Here is a 20553-nt window from a genome sequence, read left to right as displayed (position 1 = left end):
CGACATGTTTATTGCACCACTTGTTACTGTTTGGTTAAACAGATGTTATGTTATAGATATTTCAGTTTTGTCAAACAGTTATTTACGCAAAACTTCAAAAACACTGAAGCTTTAAAACTCTCTTTTATCACCTTGGAAAATGTATAGCAAAGCAATATAACCTTTTCTGTCTCACCCTTTGTAACTGTTGAATAACAAATATAAATAAGAAAAAATATGTATATTGAAGGCTAACATATAGAACTTTGTGCAATATGTAGACTATATATTACAAGACATTGAAATATACCATGGCCAAATATGGCTTTTTGTAAAGTGAAGTGATGCCTTAGCAGCAACAGGGTAAGGAAGCTGAATATTTCAGGTTGTGGTATATTGTGAATCAAACTGGAGTATATACTGGAGTCAGTATATTTTGTGTTTGCGTGTGTTCTGTATATTGTACAAAAGTTTGAACAGTAATTTGTAAGGTAAATTACGATGTGCATTTTTGCTTGAACTCTCCTTTTTGTGTAATTACATTTTAGAGGAAATGCATGAGAATAATATGAATACACATTATTTGTTTTTTCTTTAATTGTTGATTCAAGTCAATACATGAGAAAATAGAGCAATTTTTTAAAATGTTTTGTTATATTTTTTACAAAAAAATATTATTAAATGAGGAATAACATCAGTATGTGAGACTGGCACATTAGGGAGTCGAAACGAATTCTTCTCTCCTATTACAGTAGCCCTGTTGATATGTAGGTGTGAAGAGAGGTTTTCAATTAAACATTTTTTGGAGCTTGGGTTTGATGAACTCCAGCATGCCATTTTGCTCAAAGATTTGGGGCAGGTTCTTGGCATTCATGATAACGTAATGAGCTTCGTCAAAGAGCTCCTGACCAATCTCCTCAATCACACGATCCCGCCACGCACTCAGATTCGGTCTCCCCTTGAAGACATCCAGACCCGCACCGACAGGCTACAGAGGAAGGACACAAATACAGCTAAATGCTACAAAAAATAGCACTTGTTCAATGGAGAAACTAGGGCAATAAAAAGCACCTACTACCTTTACATACTGCATCTAATTCTTCAGGTAGTTTTGAAGAATATGCTATATCTGTCTAATGTGCATTAGCAAGAAAGAAGGATTTGAGTAATTAGGGGACATCAACTGTACAGTGTTTGAACACTTGATGGAATCAAATTGAATAAAAAAGAAGAACCTTTTATATAATAATAAAATATTAATACTGTTAGGATCTTTTTCAAAGACAGGCACTGAAGGAATAACCCTCTAGAATAGGAGGGTTTTAAATTATTAGTCTCTCTTTTTTTTTTTTTTTTTAAGAGTGCAAAGTCTTTACCCCACACTTTATTAATTCCATGAACTCTACCTGCATCATCTCCACAATGGCCACAAGGTCTGCCAGTGAGATCTGTTCGCCAGCAATGAAGGCTCTGTCCTGGAGGAACTTCTCTTCAAACATCTTGAGGGATGTTTCGAGGTCCTCTATGGCAGAGTCTATCTTCTCCTTGGGAATTTCAGCCCCAGTTAAAATTGGAATCAGGAGCTGAAAAATATATATATATATTTACATGTATTAACATTCTGATAAACAACTGTATAACTTAAAATGTATATTGAAATACATTTCCACGCCTCAAGAACATACCTTAAACCAGAAGTACTTTGATCCATGAGTTCTGATGGCGGTGTGCTGCCAAGCCAGGTACTCATTCACCCGGGCCCTTTTCTTTAAGTCTGTTGGGTACCAGTGGTCCGGAGTGTTGAACTTCTGGGCCAGATAAGACAGGATCGCTATACTGCAGCACAGAGGAGCAACAAGAAGACAAACTGCCTTTTCATTTAACCCCATATCAACTACGTTTGGAATTGGTTCCCTAAACAAACAACCAGTTTTAAAACTTCATAAAACTTGTGGTTAAGGTGCAAAAAATGTACTACACAAAATCCTACTATATTAGACTGTTGTGAGGACTGGTCAAAATTGATACACTTTGTGTGAACAATCGGACAATGATGTTATTTTTGGGTAATAAATTATGTATTAAGATTTCAAAGTGAGGGAAACAAATCCCATGCTGTTATTGTTAACACTTCACTAGGATTAATTTGTTTAACCTTCTAGAGAGAGCATATATGATATCAGCATTCTTAATACGAACAGTGTACCACATTTATATGACTGCCAATGTTGCATCGTAAACAAATGTCTGATAAAAACTTTCAGGGCACTAATATTTAATGTCTGTCAAATGAACAGGATTTTTCTCGTAGACTTAGATGGGTTCAGACCTTTCTGCTAAGGTGAAGTCATCATCTTTCAGGGCAGGAACCTTCCTCATAGGATTGATCTTACCAAACTCCTCGCCATACTGCTGACCTGTGGAAGTTGAAGGTGCACGTGAAATGTGAAACTTGTGAACACAGGACACCAAACAAACTGACATGCAATAATATAATGTGAGCTTTTCTTCAGCTCATAGTTCCTCCCACCCACAAGAACATTGAAGCAAATACACCTAAAAACAGGAATTTCTATTGTTCTGACCGCTGAATAACTGAAGGTATTTTGTCAGCACTTAGATTAAGCAGATCTAGAATTTCAGCTATACTTTATTTGGGCCTTTAACTTGTCACACTAGAAACTAGTGCTCCAAATATAGGAGCAGTTTCTCCAGGGTTGTTCAGTTGCACTGTATAGCAATGCACAAATTTATCTCGGCATTCCTGTCTGTTTGTTTTTCTTGCACAAACATAAGCTCTGCAATATTGGGTAAGAGTTAAGGCAATGGTCACAGATCATCAGGGTGCAATAAACTGACTCGTATTTCTCCACAGACCTCCTGAACTGTGGACTGGTTCTCGCTTGTGATGAGGCAAGGCCTTAGAGAAGCAAACATTTGGCACAGTTGGATTATGCAGGGTTTGTAATGCAATACTCTTTCAAAAGGCATGAATCTGTCACCGATAATAAGAGAGAGCAACTGCATCACAAGGAAGGTTCTGCGGCTCTGTTATTGGCCACATGCCTCAGGAGAAACTCGTTTCCGATATTCAGAATAAAATAGGGTTATTCAGTTCAAACTCAAGCACTAAAACCTAGGAAACAAAAAAGCATTATTCTGCAAGATAAGAAAAGTGTCGGCCAAAGCAGTGGTTTCCTCCCCAGCCCATGTCCTGGAGTCCTGCCACTTCTGGTTTACATTCTAGCTAATCATTACATGACTTAATTGATTGATTAATTAAGTTACAATGGCTTAATTATATGACTGTCATGTGCTAAACAGTTGAGGATATTTTGTATTCCGTTTTGATAATAAAGAACTCTGCTGGGACCAAATACAGAGCAGGCATAATGGTACTTCAGGTGGAATGAAAACCTGAAGAAATTAGAAAACTGGCTACAATTTCACTGACTGTCTAACTAGTTTAAATGCTTTAAAGAGGACTGTTGTGGCCAGGCATTTAAACATTGAATCATCAAATTGTCAACAATTGTGTCACATTTTTTATTTCAGAAATCGACTTCGGATACCAATAATTCAACTGTTGATGTAAACAGTACACACCAATGTATTTCCAATAGGAATTTCTGATGTATAACACTAGAATGGCAGATACCACATATACAGTTGCTGACATCAACAATACAATTTTCAGAATTTTGATATAATCAGAAATGTCATTTCTGGAATAATAATAATAATAATAATAATAATATTATTATTATTATTATTATTATTATTATTATTATTATTATTATTATTATTAACACAATCTGATATCAAACATTTGTTGGACAATTCATTTGTTGATATTGGCAATGCTATGTGCTAATTCTGTTCACTTGTATGCATTTTTTTTATGAACAATTGTATTTTTGAAATCAAACATTATATTTCTCCTACCAAAAAATTGTAGAAATCAAATATTTAACCATTAAATGTTAAAATGCATGGCTTGCCATCGACTGTAACTGATCACGTTTGGGGACCCGTGTACGCAAAATCATGGGAATGATATGGTTATGGCACACTGGTTATTCCCCCAAATTACATAGATATACATTAATTAATAAAACAAGAACAGGCTACTACTTTAAATCGCTGGTTGCGCTGTGTCAAAGAAAGAAAGAAAGAAAGAAAGAAAGAAAGAAAGAAAGAAACGTTTATTGTTCAGTGGTTCAGATATTTCAAACCTGAATTCTTTCCACCAAAGAAAAACGCGGCCCCACAGCATTTCATCAAAGTTTTTTGAATCCTTTCAGATGCATTTTAAAATGATGTACATCTACAGACTCACCGCAACAAAGCAGACAATATTGTGATGCACCTACAATCTTCACATGTGTAATCAAATAAAGTGCAAATACCCTCGACGAACAGTGTAAATATGTAAAAGAAAACATAATAATAATAATAATAATAATAATAATAATAATAATAATAATAATAATAATAAACGCGAGTCTTACGGTTAAGGAACTGGAGAATAACTGACAGTATCACTTAATGTCCTCAATGCTCTCTCAAGGGTTTTCAAATTCAACCCAAGGGAAATACTTATACAATGCGACATGCAGCCCCCCCCCACTATGTGAACTTGTGTTAAAGCTTCACCACTGGATAGACAACTCAATTCTTGCACATGAAATCTCTCAGACGTACCTTCAGCCAACACCACGTTCTTGAACTCAAAAGGGATTTGGTTTTTCTTTGCAAAGATATAAACCGAGCGGCAGGGCTGGGAGAAGAGATCCAGATACAACTCCACCACCATGATGAACATAAAACGCAAGATTCACGAATCCACCACTTGCTCCCCCGACCCCCCCGATTCCCACCGACTTTATATACTTTGAAAGCTCCTCCCTGAAAGTCTGGTTAATGACCTTGTTGGTGGTCGTCGGGTGGGGCGGGGGTGGGATCATACAGACGAACACCTTTTCAGGACTCATTATTTGGATTTATGTTTCTGGTGAAAATTTGCATGGGTTCATAATTGAGTAACTGCCAATCGCACCCTCTTCTTAAGCACATGGTTTAAATGTAGCAAACAATGCATTACTGTGGAATGTATTCTAAATATAACCCATAGCGTACGATCCAATGAACTGACAGATATGTTACAGTCCTGCAAAGTCCTCCATCAATCCATTAGGATTAATGACAGCACATTCAAAATTGGAGTTTAAAATGCAAAGTGTGCCGAAAATATTAATCCACATAATATCTCACTGGAAAATTATGAACAAGGCTATGTTGTGTGCTTAATACAAGGGGGATATTGTCAGTCTGTGTGAATGGTTATGTAAAATACTGGGAAAAAATAAAAAGTCCTTATTCTCCCATGTGTAAAACTTCACTGAATTAATAAGGACCATAGTAAAAAAACACAGAAGAAACATTTTTACTTTATGCGGATTTTAAAATGAACATCCAACAATCATTTTGTGCAGAAGTTTTATTTGATATTCTGGATGAAACCAGCTTTGATTAAATCTGCAACACTGTGGGAAAATGACTGACACCAACTCAAAGAAATAACTTCAGAGAATTCCATAATAGCCAATTGACACTTGGACCCTTTTTGAAAAGAATCCTTTCAGTGCAAGGAGAGGTTTCCAATTACATTTTAGCGATCTTGGCTTTCAGGAAGTCCAGCTTGCCCGCCTTCTCGAGTGTCTGGGGAATGTCCTTGATGTTCAGGAGATTGTAATGGGCTTCATCAAAGAGATCCTTGCCAATCTCCTCGATCACCCGGTCTCGCCAGGCACTAAGCTTGGGTCTGCTCGCAAAGATATCAACGCCAGATCCTACAGGCTGCAAGGCATAAGGAAGATAAAATGTCAATTTCTAGCTGCACTCATTTAATTGAAACCGTTTAATATTTGACAGTAAGTGCAAGTGCTACACCACTGAAATCGGTCTATTTGGAATGGAGTGACCAAACTAAATATTCAGAATTTGGGATTTATGCAACTCACAGATTTACTACATGCATGATAAAAATTACCTATTATAAAGTAGTTTGCCACTTCGTTTTTGCATTGAAAACTTCCAATAAATAATATTTAGGAACATCTTAGTTCAACCAACTCTACCTGCATCATCTCCACAATGGCCACAAGGTCTGCCAGTGAGATCTGGTCACCAACAATGAAGGGTTTGTCCTGGAGGAACTTCTCTTCAAACAGCTGCAGAGAGGTTTCAAGGTCCTCCATGGCCGAGTCCATCTTCTCCTTGGGAATTGAATTGTCACTGAGCGTGGGAATTATAACCTGGATGACACAGAACAATGCAGTTTGTGCTGTAGATATACATGTTATATCAAGTTTCGCAATGCCACTGTCCTTTCATAACCAGTTTTCAGAACGTGGTTTCGATTTCCGTTTTCGCCACAGGCTGTATATTAATGCAGGGCAAGTTCCAGAAGATGAGCCACATTCCTCAAGAACACACCTTGAACCAGAAGATTTTGGACCCATGTGGTCTGATTGTCGAGTGCTGCCATGCGAGGTACTCATTCACCCTGGCTCTCTTCCTTACATCTGCTGGGTACCAGTGGTCTGCAGTGTTGAACTTCTGTGCCAGGTATGCCAGGATCGCAGTGCTGGAGCATAGAGGAGAGAATTAAGTGCTTCAATTTCAATTAAAGATCAGTAGATGCAACTCAAAAGTTATGAGGGGAAATTAGGGATTTTTTTTTTTTTAAGGTTTTTCTAGGTGCAAACTTTTGACTATTCTAAATCCTAATTAAATTAAATTAATTTAAATGTAACCATTTACAGGTTAACACTTCTTTCTGACTTAATGCAATGCAAACTGCAAGAAACCATCTGAAGAAAACCATTTCCAGGCAATACCAAATCTTGTCGGCTTAGTTTGTTTTGTACAATTTAAACCAAATACATGTATATTAGGCTAATTAAAGTACACAAAGTCTCAGGGGGCAAATTAGCATTGCACTGTTCCCGGAGCTTATTACAATCATTGATGACGATCAAGAATAAACATTTTGAAATGCATTACAAACACAAAGTAAAGTAAAGGTCTCTCAAAACTGGTTTTGATCACAATGCTACAAGAGTCCTGTGTGTTAATCTCATGTTAAAGATCTGACCAAAGCTTTCGGTATTCGAGTCATGATAGCCATCAGGTGTGGAGTTGCTACCAACAGCGGGCTGCACAAGAAAAGGTCTTCCACAACTCTAAAGCTTACAGACCTTTCAGCCAAAGTAAAGTCGTCATGTCTCAGGGCGGGAACCTTCCTCAGTAGATTGATCTTTCCGAAGTCCTCCTCATATTGCTGACCTGTGAAGGGATGTAGAGCACTTGTACCATTGCAGAATCCCACTGCCTAAACCTTTATTGCAATAGTGCAAGCATTCATGCTAAATGACAGTATTCTGCTTCAAGAGCACTATAGTGTAGTGTGCATATGTAGAACAGTACTCCTCATTCATTTAAAGACAAATTGTAATTGGCTCTGCCTGTGAAATGTTGAGAACATGAGGGCATCTGTAAAAACTTTCATGCGAAAGATCAAAAGAAAAAGCTACAGATATCCTAATTGTAAATAAACTTAAACAGTAAATTAAGCATTCAACATTGGTTAATTGATACTGTTGCAGTAGGGTCGCGGCACTTCTAGTTATATTTAAGCCATTTCGAAATACACGTTTGACACGTCATCAGTCATATATTACACTGGGCAAAGTGCAAGTAGCTGGTTCTTGAATAGTTCATCCTTAACAATACATCTATTGGCAAAAGTCTCCTGGTTATATCTGTTTAACTGCAATAAAAGTAGTGTACAATTCAGGTTAATACCACGTCGTTTCATTGCAGTTACGCTTGTCCTAATAACTGGAGCAGAAGCACTTCTTTACAAGCAAGCAAAACCACGGCAATTAAGATTGCTAGGGTGTGTTCCGAACCATTAATACACGGTTTTAATTTTTTCTATGAATTATCATGAAACGCAGATTAAGTGAACGCACAAACCAACGGTCACTGCAGAGAAATGATTCAAGAGGTATCTGCTCAAGTTTCCCTACACAATTATGATACGTCTGTGCACATTCCTAAAGCCCACAGGGATCATGCAGGGATCACGCAATAAGTTTCCCGTGGCACGCAATGCCCAAATCCTGCACCCGACCCAGCCTTCCCGTCGCTGTGCCTCAAACCGCAACTGCGCGACATCAGCCGAGCACCCCATCAATGCGCTCCCGTACCTTGAAACAGCACCACTTTCTTGAAATCAAAGTCAATGTTGGTTTTCTTCGCAAAGATGTAGACAGAGCGGCATGGTTGCGAGAACAGATCGAGATAGAGTTCGAGCACCATGGCGGATCCACGTCAAAATGCATTAAACAACTTCCAACTGGCTTTTTGAAGCTCGTTTTGAGCATGCGCAGTGCTGACACTCCCATGCCATTGTGTAATGCAATTTTCCCATTCGAGTCAATGAATGGGATTCCAGTGCATTAGATACAATTAACTGTACCATGCAATCTGAATTAGTTTGCTAGAAATAAACCAATACGACCTAATGTAGCATTTATGTAATGACAAAACAACTCATACAAACACACAAATTTGATGGGATAAAAAATATGATTAAATAGTATGGTAATGCAAATAACATTTTAAATCAATTGAAGGTTGGAATGCACAGTACAACTTCATTAAAGGAAGAATGATATACAACATTTCTGAAAATGGTTTAATAAGACAATGACTCTTTAGGTAATAAGTAATTTTCATGACAATTTTCAAAGGGCTATTGCTGGTTTGCGGTGTTGAAGTGTGGTATTAACCTGTTCTTGGGAGTTTCTAAATCTCAGTAGGAGAAGGTTCCGTTCTCAAGATCAATGTGCGGACAACGTAAAACGGCACACCAGCTCATTGCAGCAAATCCTTTAAGTCCTGTAAGTTGCGAGGTGGGGCCTCCATGGATCAGACTTGTTTGTCCAGCACATCCCACAGATGCTCGATTGGATTGAGATCTGGGGAATTTGGAGGCCAAGTCAACACCTTGAACTCGTGATTCATCAGACCAGGCCACCTTCCTCCATTTGCTCCGTGGTCCAGTTCTGATGCTCACGTGCCCATTGTAGGCACTTTCAGCAGTGGACAGGGGTCAGCATGGGCACCCTGACTGGTCTGCGGCTACGTAGCCCCATACGCAACAAACTGCGATGCACTGTGTGTTCTGACACCTTTCTATCAGAACCAGCATTAACTTTTTCAGCAATTTGAGCTACAGTAGCTCGTCTGTTGGATCGGACCACACAGGCCAGCCTTCTCTCCCCACGTGTATCAATGAGCCTTAGCCGCCCAGGACCCTGTCGCCGGTTCACTGCTTTTCCTTCCTTGGACCACTTTTGATAGGTGCTGACCACTGCAGACCGGGAACACCCCACAAGAGCTGCAGTTTTGGAGATGCTCTGACCCAGTCGTCTAGCAATCACAATTTGGCCCTTGTCAAAGTCGCTCAGATCCTTACGCTTGCCCATTTTTCCTGCTTCTAACACATCAACTTTGAGGACAAAATGTTCACTTGCTGCCTAATATATCCCACCCACTGACAGGTGCCATGATAACGAGATTATCAGTGTTATTCACTTCACCTGTCAGTGGTCATAATGTTATGGCTGATCAGTGTATATAAACTACATATACAATATATACATATATAATGATTTTATAAATTCTCAGGATACACAGATGAAGAATTAACAAGTTTATTAAAAAAACTAAAATACAGGTTAACCTCCTTTCATATGAAGTGAAGAAAATAACTAAGGATGTGAGTTGGAGAAGCCTTTTCTTTCAGATAGACATTCTTATCCATCAGAAGTGACTACATTTAGTTAACATACAGTTGTACAAAATAGATTCACCACATGCATAATAATGAACACAGGCCTGAGTTTATTACTGGTGTTGGTCAGCATTCGTCAGGCAGCAGATGTTATCAAAGACATTGTTTTAAGTCCTCAACCAAACACCTGTGCTCCAAAACACACAACTTGTATACTGTTTTAGCTCATTGAATATTCATTGAATATCCTAAAGACAATAGGTGAAATACAACTCCAGGTAACTAATAATTAAAGTAGTCCCCAGAAAGGAGTAAGTACAAACTGATTTTATGCTTTATAGACAAAACAGAGTTAACAACATAACACCATTAACAATATAAATAATATAATAAAAATTAATGTTCCCACTAAACCTAGCTCGATAAATACTTCATGATTTGCATCTCATTATTTGTTATAAGAAGTTTAATGTTTTCTATACATGTCTAATGGAGCGACACTCATCCCTGGTGCAGGAAAGCCACATCCCTAAATCTACTAGTGTTGTTGTAACTGGTCTATGCTTTTTTATTTTAACATATCAGGTTCAAATCTCTTTTGTAAGCAAGATCTAGCCAGAAAGTGCTAGAATATCTGGCTAGCAGTGTTGAAGTGAACAGGTGTTTGTACTTGGTGTACACACGTGGGTTTTCACATTGGCCCATCACACACTCTCTCTGCGAAGGCCTTCATATGCAGGGCCTGATGTGGAGGACCAACCTGCTGCTTGCCTCCCAGGATCTCCATGTGAACCTCCTGGTACAGGGGCTCCCCAACAAATGACACCACCCTCTGCCTCCACTGTAGCAGCCTGTCCCGGCCTTGAAGAACATCTCGGCCACCGCCCATTGGCTGAAATACAACATACTTTGCTTCACTACAATAATGATTGATGCTACAGTGCTCAGCGCAGGTAATTGAGGTACGGCGAAACACTGAAATAATCCCTGAGCAAGAGACACACTTAAATCATGACCATATGAGTAATCTCTCTGAAATTTATTTAGGGAAAATCATACCTGAAATATAGAGAGATATTTTCAAAGCTGCAAAGGGAAAGAGTGTTAATGCTGGAATAATGAAGATTACAGAGAGGCTAATTCCAGTCGCCTTGTCCTCTGCTCCGTACCTGCGCCAGCTCACAGACTGCCAGGAGGTCAGCAATGCTGATGTCATTGGCACACAGGAAGCGCTTGTCCTTGAGAAACTTGGAGTCCAACAGGTCAAGGGTGACTTCAAGGTCATTCAGCGCTGAGGACAGACGGCTGGGCCTCGCTGGCTCTCCACTCAGCTTTGGTAGCAAGCTCTGCCAACAGCATAGATGGTAAAGTAAAGGTCTGCTCATGAAAAGGAAAACATCTAAAAATGCATTGAGTGCCTTTGTCTGATTTATGTGAAATCAAACTCATTGTAGCTTAGTAACTAGTATACATTGTTGAAAACCAAAAACCATAATTGTACCTTGTCTTGCATAATGCACTTTACTGCTTTCATGTTGAAACACTAGTGAACACTATTCACATTGCAGTGCTTCAGCACATGCAAGTTCTTCAATTCTGAACTCTTATCTGGGCTTCAGTCATTGCTCTATTCAAAATGTCTGTACTTCTGGATCCCTGTACTATTTATGAATTATATTTTCAAATATAAACTTGGCTATGAAATTACACAAAAAATCCCACATTATAAGAAACATTGCGGTGGTTAATTTTGTAAATGCAGGCACTCCCAATAATTACCCATTGCACTGCAGGCCAATTCCATTCTCATCTTTAACAATGGAACCTTAAACAACTGGTTCTAACCAAATCCCTGCTGGGGGCTGGATTGTTATTTGGGCTGCCTGAGAAGTGATCTCACCGCAGTATTGTTGGCATTTTGAGCTAGACATTGTTTTGCCACACACACACACCTCTGACAAGAACACCCTCATGGCATGCTGACGGGTGTGAAAGTGCTGCCAAGCCAGGTACTCGTCCACCTTGGATTGTGTCTGCAGGTCAGCGGGGTACCAGTGGTCTGGAGCATTGTATCGAGCAGCAATGTACTTCATGATGGCCACACTGCCCACAGAAAAATATGTTACGGATGCCCACAGGAAAAAATGCCAGTATGGTTACTGGAAGCTTAAGCAAAATAATAAATGAATACCTTTCTGTGAGAATAAACCCATCATCAACTATGACGGGAATTTGCATCATGGGGTTCACCCGAGAGAATTCTTCACTTCTGTTCTCCCCTGCAAACAAATCCAAATACTGCTCTACTTATAACCATTAAAAAGGTCAAATGAAAAATACTTAAAAGCTCATAATGAAATGAAGGACTGGGGGTGCATGGGCCGACATTCCATACAATGCAGGGAAATGTCCCTGTCTCAGTGGTAAAGTACTGACCTTTCAGCAAACTCACTTCCTTCCCGTGATAGGGGACGCCGAGGGTTCGGACGAAGAGAAGAATAGCCCTGCAGGGCTGGGAAAGCAGGTCGTAGTACAACTGCAGCACCATGGCCTGCTCTGCGGCACAGCTGTGGGATTTCTATGGAGTGGGAACTAGGAAAGGAACATACATCTTAAAATAAAGACAGTTAAACCTCACAGCCTGCATCCTCTGCTCGGCAACCCCCTGCACACACAAGGCCGAACCAGTTTTTCTGCACAGTGAAAGCAGCTGCTCGCACACATTCACAATTCCTTGTTCCAGACTATTGAAACACAAACAACTGAGCATGTGATCACGTTACACCAAAAAAATATCTGGTTTCGGATTCCAGACTCCAGCTTGTTAGTCAAAGCACATTCCTGTGTTCATGTCAGATACAGATTTGACAGCAAAAAGTAAAGAGCGTATTTTTGCTGCATGTTTTCCCTACTGAAAATTATTATGTCTGGAATTCTTCAAATTACGGCACGAAAAGAAACAACCGATTCCACACAGATGAAGCACTACTGGACTAAGGGTAGTTCATATCCAGGTCCCTGTATGTTTATCTGCTAAAAAACTTCACATTTTCCAATCGTATTATATTCTTCTAAAAAGGCTGGTCAGCTTTAAACAAACAGTAGAAATGAGTTACACAAATAAATGGATTTAGGATTTGGCTTCCTTAACATTTTGGATACCAATGTTTATTGATGTGTGGGTGTGTATGTTTATACACACACAATTTACATAAACAGCACTGGAAAAAAAATCTTATATACATATACATACATACATACATACATACATACACACAGTTATTTTCTTGCATATTATTAATAGATACCTACCTTTGTAAATATGTATTGTGCACTTCCGTCAACAGAAATTTCTGAAGCTAATTTAGAAGGAAACCTAGATATATTTTTCTCAAGTAGTATTGTCTGAAACTCTTCTTGCAATGACAGCTTAACTCCTCTTATTGCACATACTGAATTGCATCAGTTTAGTTAAAGTGCCAGAGACGGCAACACAAACATCGAGCCAATTAGACTAAACTTGTAACCCTTCCAAGCGCGCACAAAGTCTGCTGACATGCAATATTTCAGACCCCTAGAGACCTTGTGCAAATGAGTGGGCCTCTTCCCACAATGGTGTTATTTTGAAAACTAGAAAAAGTGTAAAAGCTTGCAACAATCCGTATAGCTTACAATCTGTTTCTCTTTTTAACAGGGTACTGACAGTAACTTTATTAACAATGAAATCTAGGTTAACGGTAGAGGGAATATCCACACCCTTAAATGAAAAAAGAACTTGAACCATGATTGTGTGTGTTCAAGAGAGCATAGTACTCTTCACATTCAACAGAAACATAATACAGTCAGTGGTGTACAGGAGTCATAAGGCACTATACAGATACTGAATATAAAAATAGAGAAGAAAAACTAAAAACAAGCACCCACAGCCATTATAAAAGAGAACACTGTGCCGATTGTTTTCATAAATTAGATCATAGGTATATGAAATTAAAGACTAGACCTGGAAAGCAACTCAAGATAACCACTGATGTCTCAAAGCAAGATGTTCTGAAACTTTAACTGTACGTTAGTCTGTTGCCATGTTGCTCCGATTACTACCAGTGTTCGAAGTACCATCATTATAAAAGCCTAAAATTGAACTCGAGTATTAAAAACAAAGGATATTACATTGATTTACTTATAGTATAATGACATGTATGTTCCAGATGAAAATAATAAAAATTTGAATCTGCTTAGTAGACTCTAAAATAATTGAATCATGTTAAACTGATTATCGATTTCCCCCCAAGGGCTACAAAACATGTCAGCCTGTTGAATTTGAAATATCATGCCTTGTTAAGAACACAAGAAAGTCATTATAACAGATCTTATCATTCACAATTGGTTAAGGGAGCCAAAGACATGAACAGTCATAGGTTTAAATTTATGTTTTTAATTACAAAAAAAAAAAAAAAAGGACAAAATAACAGAACTGAGTTCTGGACTATGGGATATGACAGAGGCACTTTCTTCTTGTTTTACTTCTTCCTGTAACGGCTCTTCAGTTTCATGTGCGCTTTGTGGCTCTCTCTTCCTGTTTTTAGGGACATCAAAAGTACACATTTAACAATCAAATCGAAGAATCCAGGTAAAACCAAATACAAAATTACAGATGTTTTAAATCTTCCTCTTATCCCCCAAGACGGTTATCTTGGCAGGGGTTTACCTTGATAACATTTTCCAGTTCCACGAGGGTCTCCTGGTAGCGGGGCACCAGTGACTTGAGGTTCTCGGGCACGATGATCTGTTTCTGGAGGCCGGGGCTCCCGGCATCCCTCAGCATCTGCAGGAAGTTCTCCTCCTAATGGACAACACATGCAGACCTCATCACGGGTCTGCGGCAGCTCTGGTGTGGAGTCAACATGAAGTGCTCCTCCCACAGCCTGCCCAGCAGACACACTGAGCCCGAAACTTCACAAATCACAAATGCAATGGAGGGAGCACTTTATAAAAGCTTTTCAGTTCAATGTTTTAAACTTGCAGCTCCCCTAACCCACCACCCACGTACTCGACACCGCTTGCACCCCTGGCTCACCTGAACTCCTAGCAGGAACGTGAACGCCAGACCAGCCTTCCCGGCCCTCGCGGTTCTCCCCACCCTGAGGGAACAACATTCAACTCGCTCAGCAAAGGACAGAGAACCCACAATAGGCTGCCAAACTAGAACAACGTTTATTAGTAAGACAGGATATAATTTAGATCTCAAAACGTGTATTCATTAACTACAGGGCTTACAATTTATTATGTTATTAACGGAATAACATTTAGAATCCAACATATATAACGATAGTCTAATACAATAACAGACACTCAGACACTCACCGGTGTATGTAGGTCCTGATGAACTGAGGAGCATCGTAGTTAATGATGCATTTCACCCCGCTGATGTCAATCCCACGGGCGGTGGCGTCCGTGCTGATCAACCTATTAGTAGGACAACATTTCACTCCCTGCAGTATTTATTGACACAGTTTCAGGCGTACTGGACTTATTTCCTGACATTAACATTAATGAAACTGATACAGCTTTACTACTTAAAAAAAACGTGTTAGTAAAGCAGTATGTAGGACAAACTCACAGCTCGATTTTGCCCTGCTCAAACTCCTTCAGCGTTTTCTTCCTCTCGTTAGGGCTCAGGCGAGATGAAAACTCGGCCACGTTTACCCCGCCGAACAAGTGCACCAGCAGATAAAGCCTGAGAGAGAGAGCGCAAAGCCATTCCTGAATCATAGGCTGATGTGGAGGCAGAGGAACATAAACCGTCATCCAAAAAACCCCAAAAAACTGTCACTTCTCTAGCAGAAAACCAAAAAGATCAGTTTTGTAATAGTTTTGTTCACTTAGAAATGACATTTGTAGACATTTTATCCTTGTATTTGGAGGAAAAACAGAAACTACATACGGTTTACCATCGTCACCCTAGAGAACAGTAAAAACTGCAGGGCAATTTATTTTATGTATCAGAAACTTGAGAACAAGAATACTAGGCTGCCTGCTAACCCAGGTTATGTCCTGCCCTGTAAACCGGCAGTCTAATAGAAGTCAAGTTCAATAGGTTAATTCCAGGAAGTCCACCCAAACGGAATGTTGTTTCTCCAAGTCGGCCCCTGGAGAAAACAGCTGTGGCCATTTTGTTCTAACGTGTCACGCGTCCTCACCTGTGAGACGCCTCCCTGGAGTTCGTGAAGCAGAGAACGGGCCTGAACTTCAGCCTCAGGATGAAGTGCAGAATGAGCAGAGGTTTTTTGTTGAGGGTACAGGGCACATAGTACTCCTATAGCGAAACAGGAAAGACAAGCTCAAACCTGAACGGTCTCGTATCTGGGACTAACAACTGCTCAAGTGTTGCAAGTGCATTTACTCACGCTGAGGCCCTGAGGGAAGTTGAATTTCTCCTGGGGCACTGGGGCGGAGGAGGACGAGGACAGCGAGGGCCTGGGTCCGTGGACGGAGGTGAACAGACGGGGCTGGTAGAGGCCCAGCTGCTGCAGCTTCTCTGGGTTCTGCGTCAGGGTGGCGGAAAACAGCAGTTTCTGGAGTGGCATCTGGGGTTGAACCAGGCTAGCAGAAGACACCTTATTATAGCGCATATACTTTCAGTGCTTGATAAAATGAGTGTAAAATTACTTAGCCTGACATACCTAATAAAATTTGTGAAAATTATTGCAGGGGTGGGGAAGGCTTGGATGGGGGATGAAATGGATGTACACAAATTGGGACACTTGAATATCCCTAGAAAATCATAACAGAAGTGATCCTGGTCACTTGAACACTGGGAGTAATCCCCGTGATGCGATTTGATGCCGAAGCTTACCTCGCCGCTGTGATTGGACCAGGCTCCACCCTCTCAAAGAGCGATCCCTGCTCCGCGCTCCGCCCCCCTCTGTACACGGCCTTCACCACATGACTGAGCCAGGCCTGGTGCATACTGTCAATCATCCGATCCGCCTCATCGATGATCTTTTTGGGGGGTAAATACAATTTTAGTTTCAATTGAAGAGAAATCAAAGGCAGCGAATAATAAACAAATTAATAATACTAATAATAATTGGCCTTTGGTAAATCCAGAAGAGAATATAAAGGGATTTATACAAAATCGTAAACATAACATTTACTTACCAGGTAGCGCAGGTGCTGCAGACTGAACCCGGAGGTTTTGTTGATGTGATCCACCAGTCTCCCTGGGGTGGCCACCACAATGTCAGCCAGGCTCCTGCTGCCCGTTCCACCACTGCACAGAAACACCATAGACACCAACGCAGAGATGATTACACAACTCACCCAGTCTGTTCGTTTGGTCGTCTGTGGTCTGGCAGTAACAGATGACTGACAGAAAGGCCAGCCCATGCCGCCAAACCAACTTCGGTTTGAATTTGGGTAAAAGGGTGCTACTTAATGAAAACCGATTCTTGCGTGTTTTGAGTTGTGATCTAGACTTGGCAGGAGCTCTGAAATGGAACAGTCCAGGCGATGTAAACTAAATACGCTCTTACCTGTTCTCTAAAAGCGAGGTCTGCTCCACAGCAAAAGATTTCTGCCCAATCAACAAGACTACCTTCAAGCCAGTCCCTTCTGCATACGAGTGGAAAACCTTGCATACCTGTGAACAAGCAAAACCTTAGAGTTGAGTCCCAAGGCAGACAACCTTTCTCCCCTTTTTAATTAGGATTTAATTACTTTTGATTCCTGTGAAGCTTCATGTTACTTATGTATAGATTTCAATTCTAAATTAGCAGTTCTAACATTTTAGCCTAAATTAATTTCTTAGCTGAGTGTATAATAAAACACTGAAGACAATGCTGGGTACCTGCTGTGCCAGTTCCTTGGTGGGCAGCACTGCCAGAGCACGAACCTCACAGACCACCCGCTCCATCAGCGCCTGAAATACACAGACCAATGAGCAAACCTCTTCACAATCCACGCAACAATGAAAAACAATACAAAACTTTCTTACAAGGGTTTAAAAATAAAAATAAATCCCTCCTTTGAACACAGATGTAAAACAGTAAATTCAGTATCTGTTGAACAGGGACCTCCCAAGAAGCATTGGCAGCACCATCCTGGGAATGTATACGACATCTGGTGGAGACTGTGTACTGGTTTTTGAATAAGCATGGCGAAGCAATTGTACTTTTTATGCAGCAGGGCCTCTATCTAAAGGCACTGTCTTGGTAAATCCATCTGACAAAATTTTACCTGAACCACAGGGATGACAAAGGCCAGAGTCTTGCCGCTGCCAGTTGGTGCCGACACACAGATGTCTCTGGGCCTGTAGCCGCATCTGCCCACCAGCAGCCCATGGCACACACTCTCCAGCACTGCAGGGATCACTTCCGCCTGCACTGCAAACAGCCAAGGACAAACACACGGTAAAGCACAGCCTTCATGAGTCTTACCCCTAAAGACTGGATTTATTTCATCGTCTACTCATAATGAATTCCACCACACTGTTCAAAGATTCTTTTAAATCTCGTTTTCTGTCCATCACTTAATGGACAGAAGTGGATTAAATTTGGAGCAGCAGATGACCCCATGAATGAAGCGGCTTTCGACCACAGCCTCGTTGACGGCAGCGGAAATGTGTTCACCTGGAAAGAAGTGCTGGATGCCATTGCCATGCAGCTTCTTCAGGAGTCTGGAGCAGATTCCAGGGACTTCTTCAACTGGAACCAGGTTCTTCTTTATGTCTCTATGGACGAGGTCGGGCTGAGCCAGCCACTGAGGCAGAACCCTGTGGACCTTGGATGTGCAAAGAGAGTGGAAACATTGTTATCCTTCAATGAAATAATTTAAAAAGGCACGGGGGGGGGGGGGGTTCATGGTCTCATTCAACTCTACAGCACCAAACAAGTGAAATTGTGATTTCGCCAAAATGGACACGTAAAGCTGATTCTTCGATACCTTTTGCACAGCTTTCGTCTCAAAGCCCCCTAGCACAGTGAAGCTGGACTCGGCGGGATTCTTGTCATTGTTCGGCACTGTGTGCTCCGTCTGCTCCTTTGTCTTTTCTGCCGTCTCCTCTGTTGTCTGGCCAGCTTTGGTCTCCTGCGTTTCATTCTCAGGTGCAGTCAACTTTCGTTTCTTATCCTTCTTTCCTGCCACAGTCTTTACCCGTTTTGTATGCAAAGAGCTTGTGTCGTTTTCATCTGAAATGTGTCAAGAGGTACAGAAAACAAGCATTTAGGATACATTGTACATAAACACATCTAAAATTTTATACAGTAGGATAAAGTCTTCAATATTGTTAAACTTGTATCAGAGCAACAATAAATAATATTATTTTGTTGAATATAGGCTAAATCAGATCTTGGAATAGCTTTATATAAACAATTAAGGAATATCACTGTTTCAATTATATATTTTACAACATTTTGATTCTGACTTGCAAAGCATCAAAATATCACGGTACCCGAGTCATTCGCCACTGTTTCTTCCATTTCTTTCCTCTTTCCTTTTTTGATCGACAGCCGCCGGTCATCTGGATCAGAACACAGGTCCACCGCACTCTTCTCCAGTCCCGTCTGTGAGATCGGCGTCTCCTCTGGGTCAGGTTGCGGAGCCACAACCTTATGCGAGTTTTTCTTGCTCTTTTTCTTCCCTACTTCTGTGCTGTCCTGTTCTCTGACCTTACTTTTCTTCTGGTCCGCCCGATCACGCTCCGGCTGCTGGGACTCGGCTTTGCTCGGGGTCTTGTTTCGCAGCCTTTCTCTCGCCCTCTCCTGCAATTGTGCGAGTAAAACCTTTGATCGAGCCTGGCTGGCATCTGTCGGACTCTCATCCTCATCGCCCAGGTACCTGAAAAATAGACACATCGGGACAGCTATGGGTAATTGTATGTGAATATAATATATGGTATGGTATAAGTTAACACATTTCGTTCCTTGGTTTGGAAGTTTGTTAGTTGCGTCAGCTGACATACAATAAAAGCTACACTATTATCATCATGATTCTTACCTGTTTATTAGAAACAGCGCCATATCCAAGTAAAGTTACGAGCTGAAGTCTATCTTAAAAACTGTGAAGTAACGTTCGTCCTTTGTATGAACTCAGTGATAAAACATTAATATATTTCAGCATTAAGGACATTTTTGTATTTCCTTACGGTTTTAAGACATTGAAATCGACTGTTCTTCTCGTGTCTTTGAAACTTGGATATGTTCCCAAATGTTCATATGACTAGTATCGTTAAATGCACTATAGTCCTGGATACGTTTTAACGCCGAGCGTAATGCCGGTAAACAATATTTTAAAACTGATTTGAATGAAACGCTTCCCTCAGAGGTAAATGTGTACTATATCAGCCATGCTGGGATGCTTACTTCCAATCACGTGTTTTTAATTGACACTATTTGATGACGTATATGTGTCGCAGCACAATGACAACTTGGCCACGTCCTTGTAGCGCAGATTCCCGCAGTTCTGCGCAGATCTGCAGAATCTCCGTTAGACGAACGCGACCAATGAAAATTGATCCAAGGGTGGAAGCAATTGGTTGGACTTACGAATGTGGAAGGAAACACGTTAGAAATATATTAAAACTTGGTTTAAAATAAAAAATAAGGATAATGGACCAAGTTAATGCAATCAAATTCAATTATAAAGATACACAAATATTATATTGAAAATAAGATATTCTATATTGTATTGAACCCCCTATCGATTTCCAC

The 20553-nt window shown here is 40.4% G+C and overlaps 4 protein-coding genes across 4 annotated transcripts; all 4 read right to left on the bottom strand.

The window, feature by feature from the left end:
- Positions 1-558: 558 nt before the first annotated feature.
- LOC136712259 (glutathione S-transferase theta-3) lies at positions 559-4850 on the bottom strand. Its single transcript, XM_066688712.1, has 5 exons — positions 4684-4850; positions 2309-2396; positions 1665-1815; positions 1386-1562; positions 559-967 (listed from the first exon to the last, which is right to left on the bottom strand). The coding sequence occupies exons 1-5, from the start codon at positions 4802-4804 to the stop codon at positions 767-769; spliced, it is 738 nt and encodes a 245-aa protein (XP_066544809.1). The 5' UTR covers positions 4805-4850; the 3' UTR covers positions 559-766.
- A 611-nt stretch (positions 4851-5461) lies between these two features.
- LOC136712258 (glutathione S-transferase theta-1) lies at positions 5462-8412 on the bottom strand. Its single transcript, XM_066688711.1, has 5 exons — positions 8256-8412; positions 7242-7329; positions 6478-6628; positions 6120-6296; positions 5462-5838 (listed from the first exon to the last, which is right to left on the bottom strand). The coding sequence occupies exons 1-5, from the start codon at positions 8365-8367 to the stop codon at positions 5644-5646; spliced, it is 723 nt and encodes a 240-aa protein (XP_066544808.1). The 5' UTR covers positions 8368-8412; the 3' UTR covers positions 5462-5643.
- Positions 8413-9753: 1341 nt separating this feature from the next.
- Positions 9754-14152, bottom strand: LOC136712257 (glutathione S-transferase theta-1). Its single transcript, XM_066688710.1, has 6 exons — positions 13160-14152; positions 12284-12439; positions 12039-12126; positions 11800-11950; positions 11017-11193; positions 9754-10739 (listed from the first exon to the last, which is right to left on the bottom strand). The coding sequence occupies exons 2-6, from the start codon at positions 12393-12395 to the stop codon at positions 10539-10541; spliced, it is 729 nt and encodes a 242-aa protein (XP_066544807.1). The 5' UTR covers positions 12396-12439; positions 13160-14152; the 3' UTR covers positions 9754-10538.
- A 107-nt stretch (positions 14153-14259) lies between these two features.
- On the bottom strand, positions 14260-20218 carry ddx51 (DEAD (Asp-Glu-Ala-Asp) box polypeptide 51). Its single transcript, XM_066688709.1, has 16 exons — positions 19841-20218; positions 19296-19681; positions 18788-19032; positions 18475-18625; positions 18083-18228; positions 17694-17765; positions 17380-17486; positions 17006-17117; positions 16701-16846; positions 16252-16447; positions 16045-16160; positions 15465-15581; positions 15209-15310; positions 14922-14985; positions 14553-14687; positions 14260-14420 (listed from the first exon to the last, which is right to left on the bottom strand). The coding sequence occupies exons 1-16, from the start codon at positions 19861-19863 to the stop codon at positions 14394-14396; spliced, it is 2145 nt and encodes a 714-aa protein (XP_066544806.1). The 5' UTR covers positions 19864-20218; the 3' UTR covers positions 14260-14393.
- Positions 20219-20553: the final 335 nt, after the last annotated feature.

Source organism: Amia ocellicauda, chromosome 17, assembly GCF_036373705.1.
Source record: "Amia ocellicauda isolate fAmiCal2 chromosome 17, fAmiCal2.hap1, whole genome shotgun sequence".
In the NCBI taxonomy this organism is placed as follows: Eukaryota; Metazoa; Chordata; class Actinopteri; order Amiiformes; family Amiidae; genus Amia; species Amia ocellicauda.
This window is presented reverse-complemented; position numbering and strand designations above follow the sequence as displayed.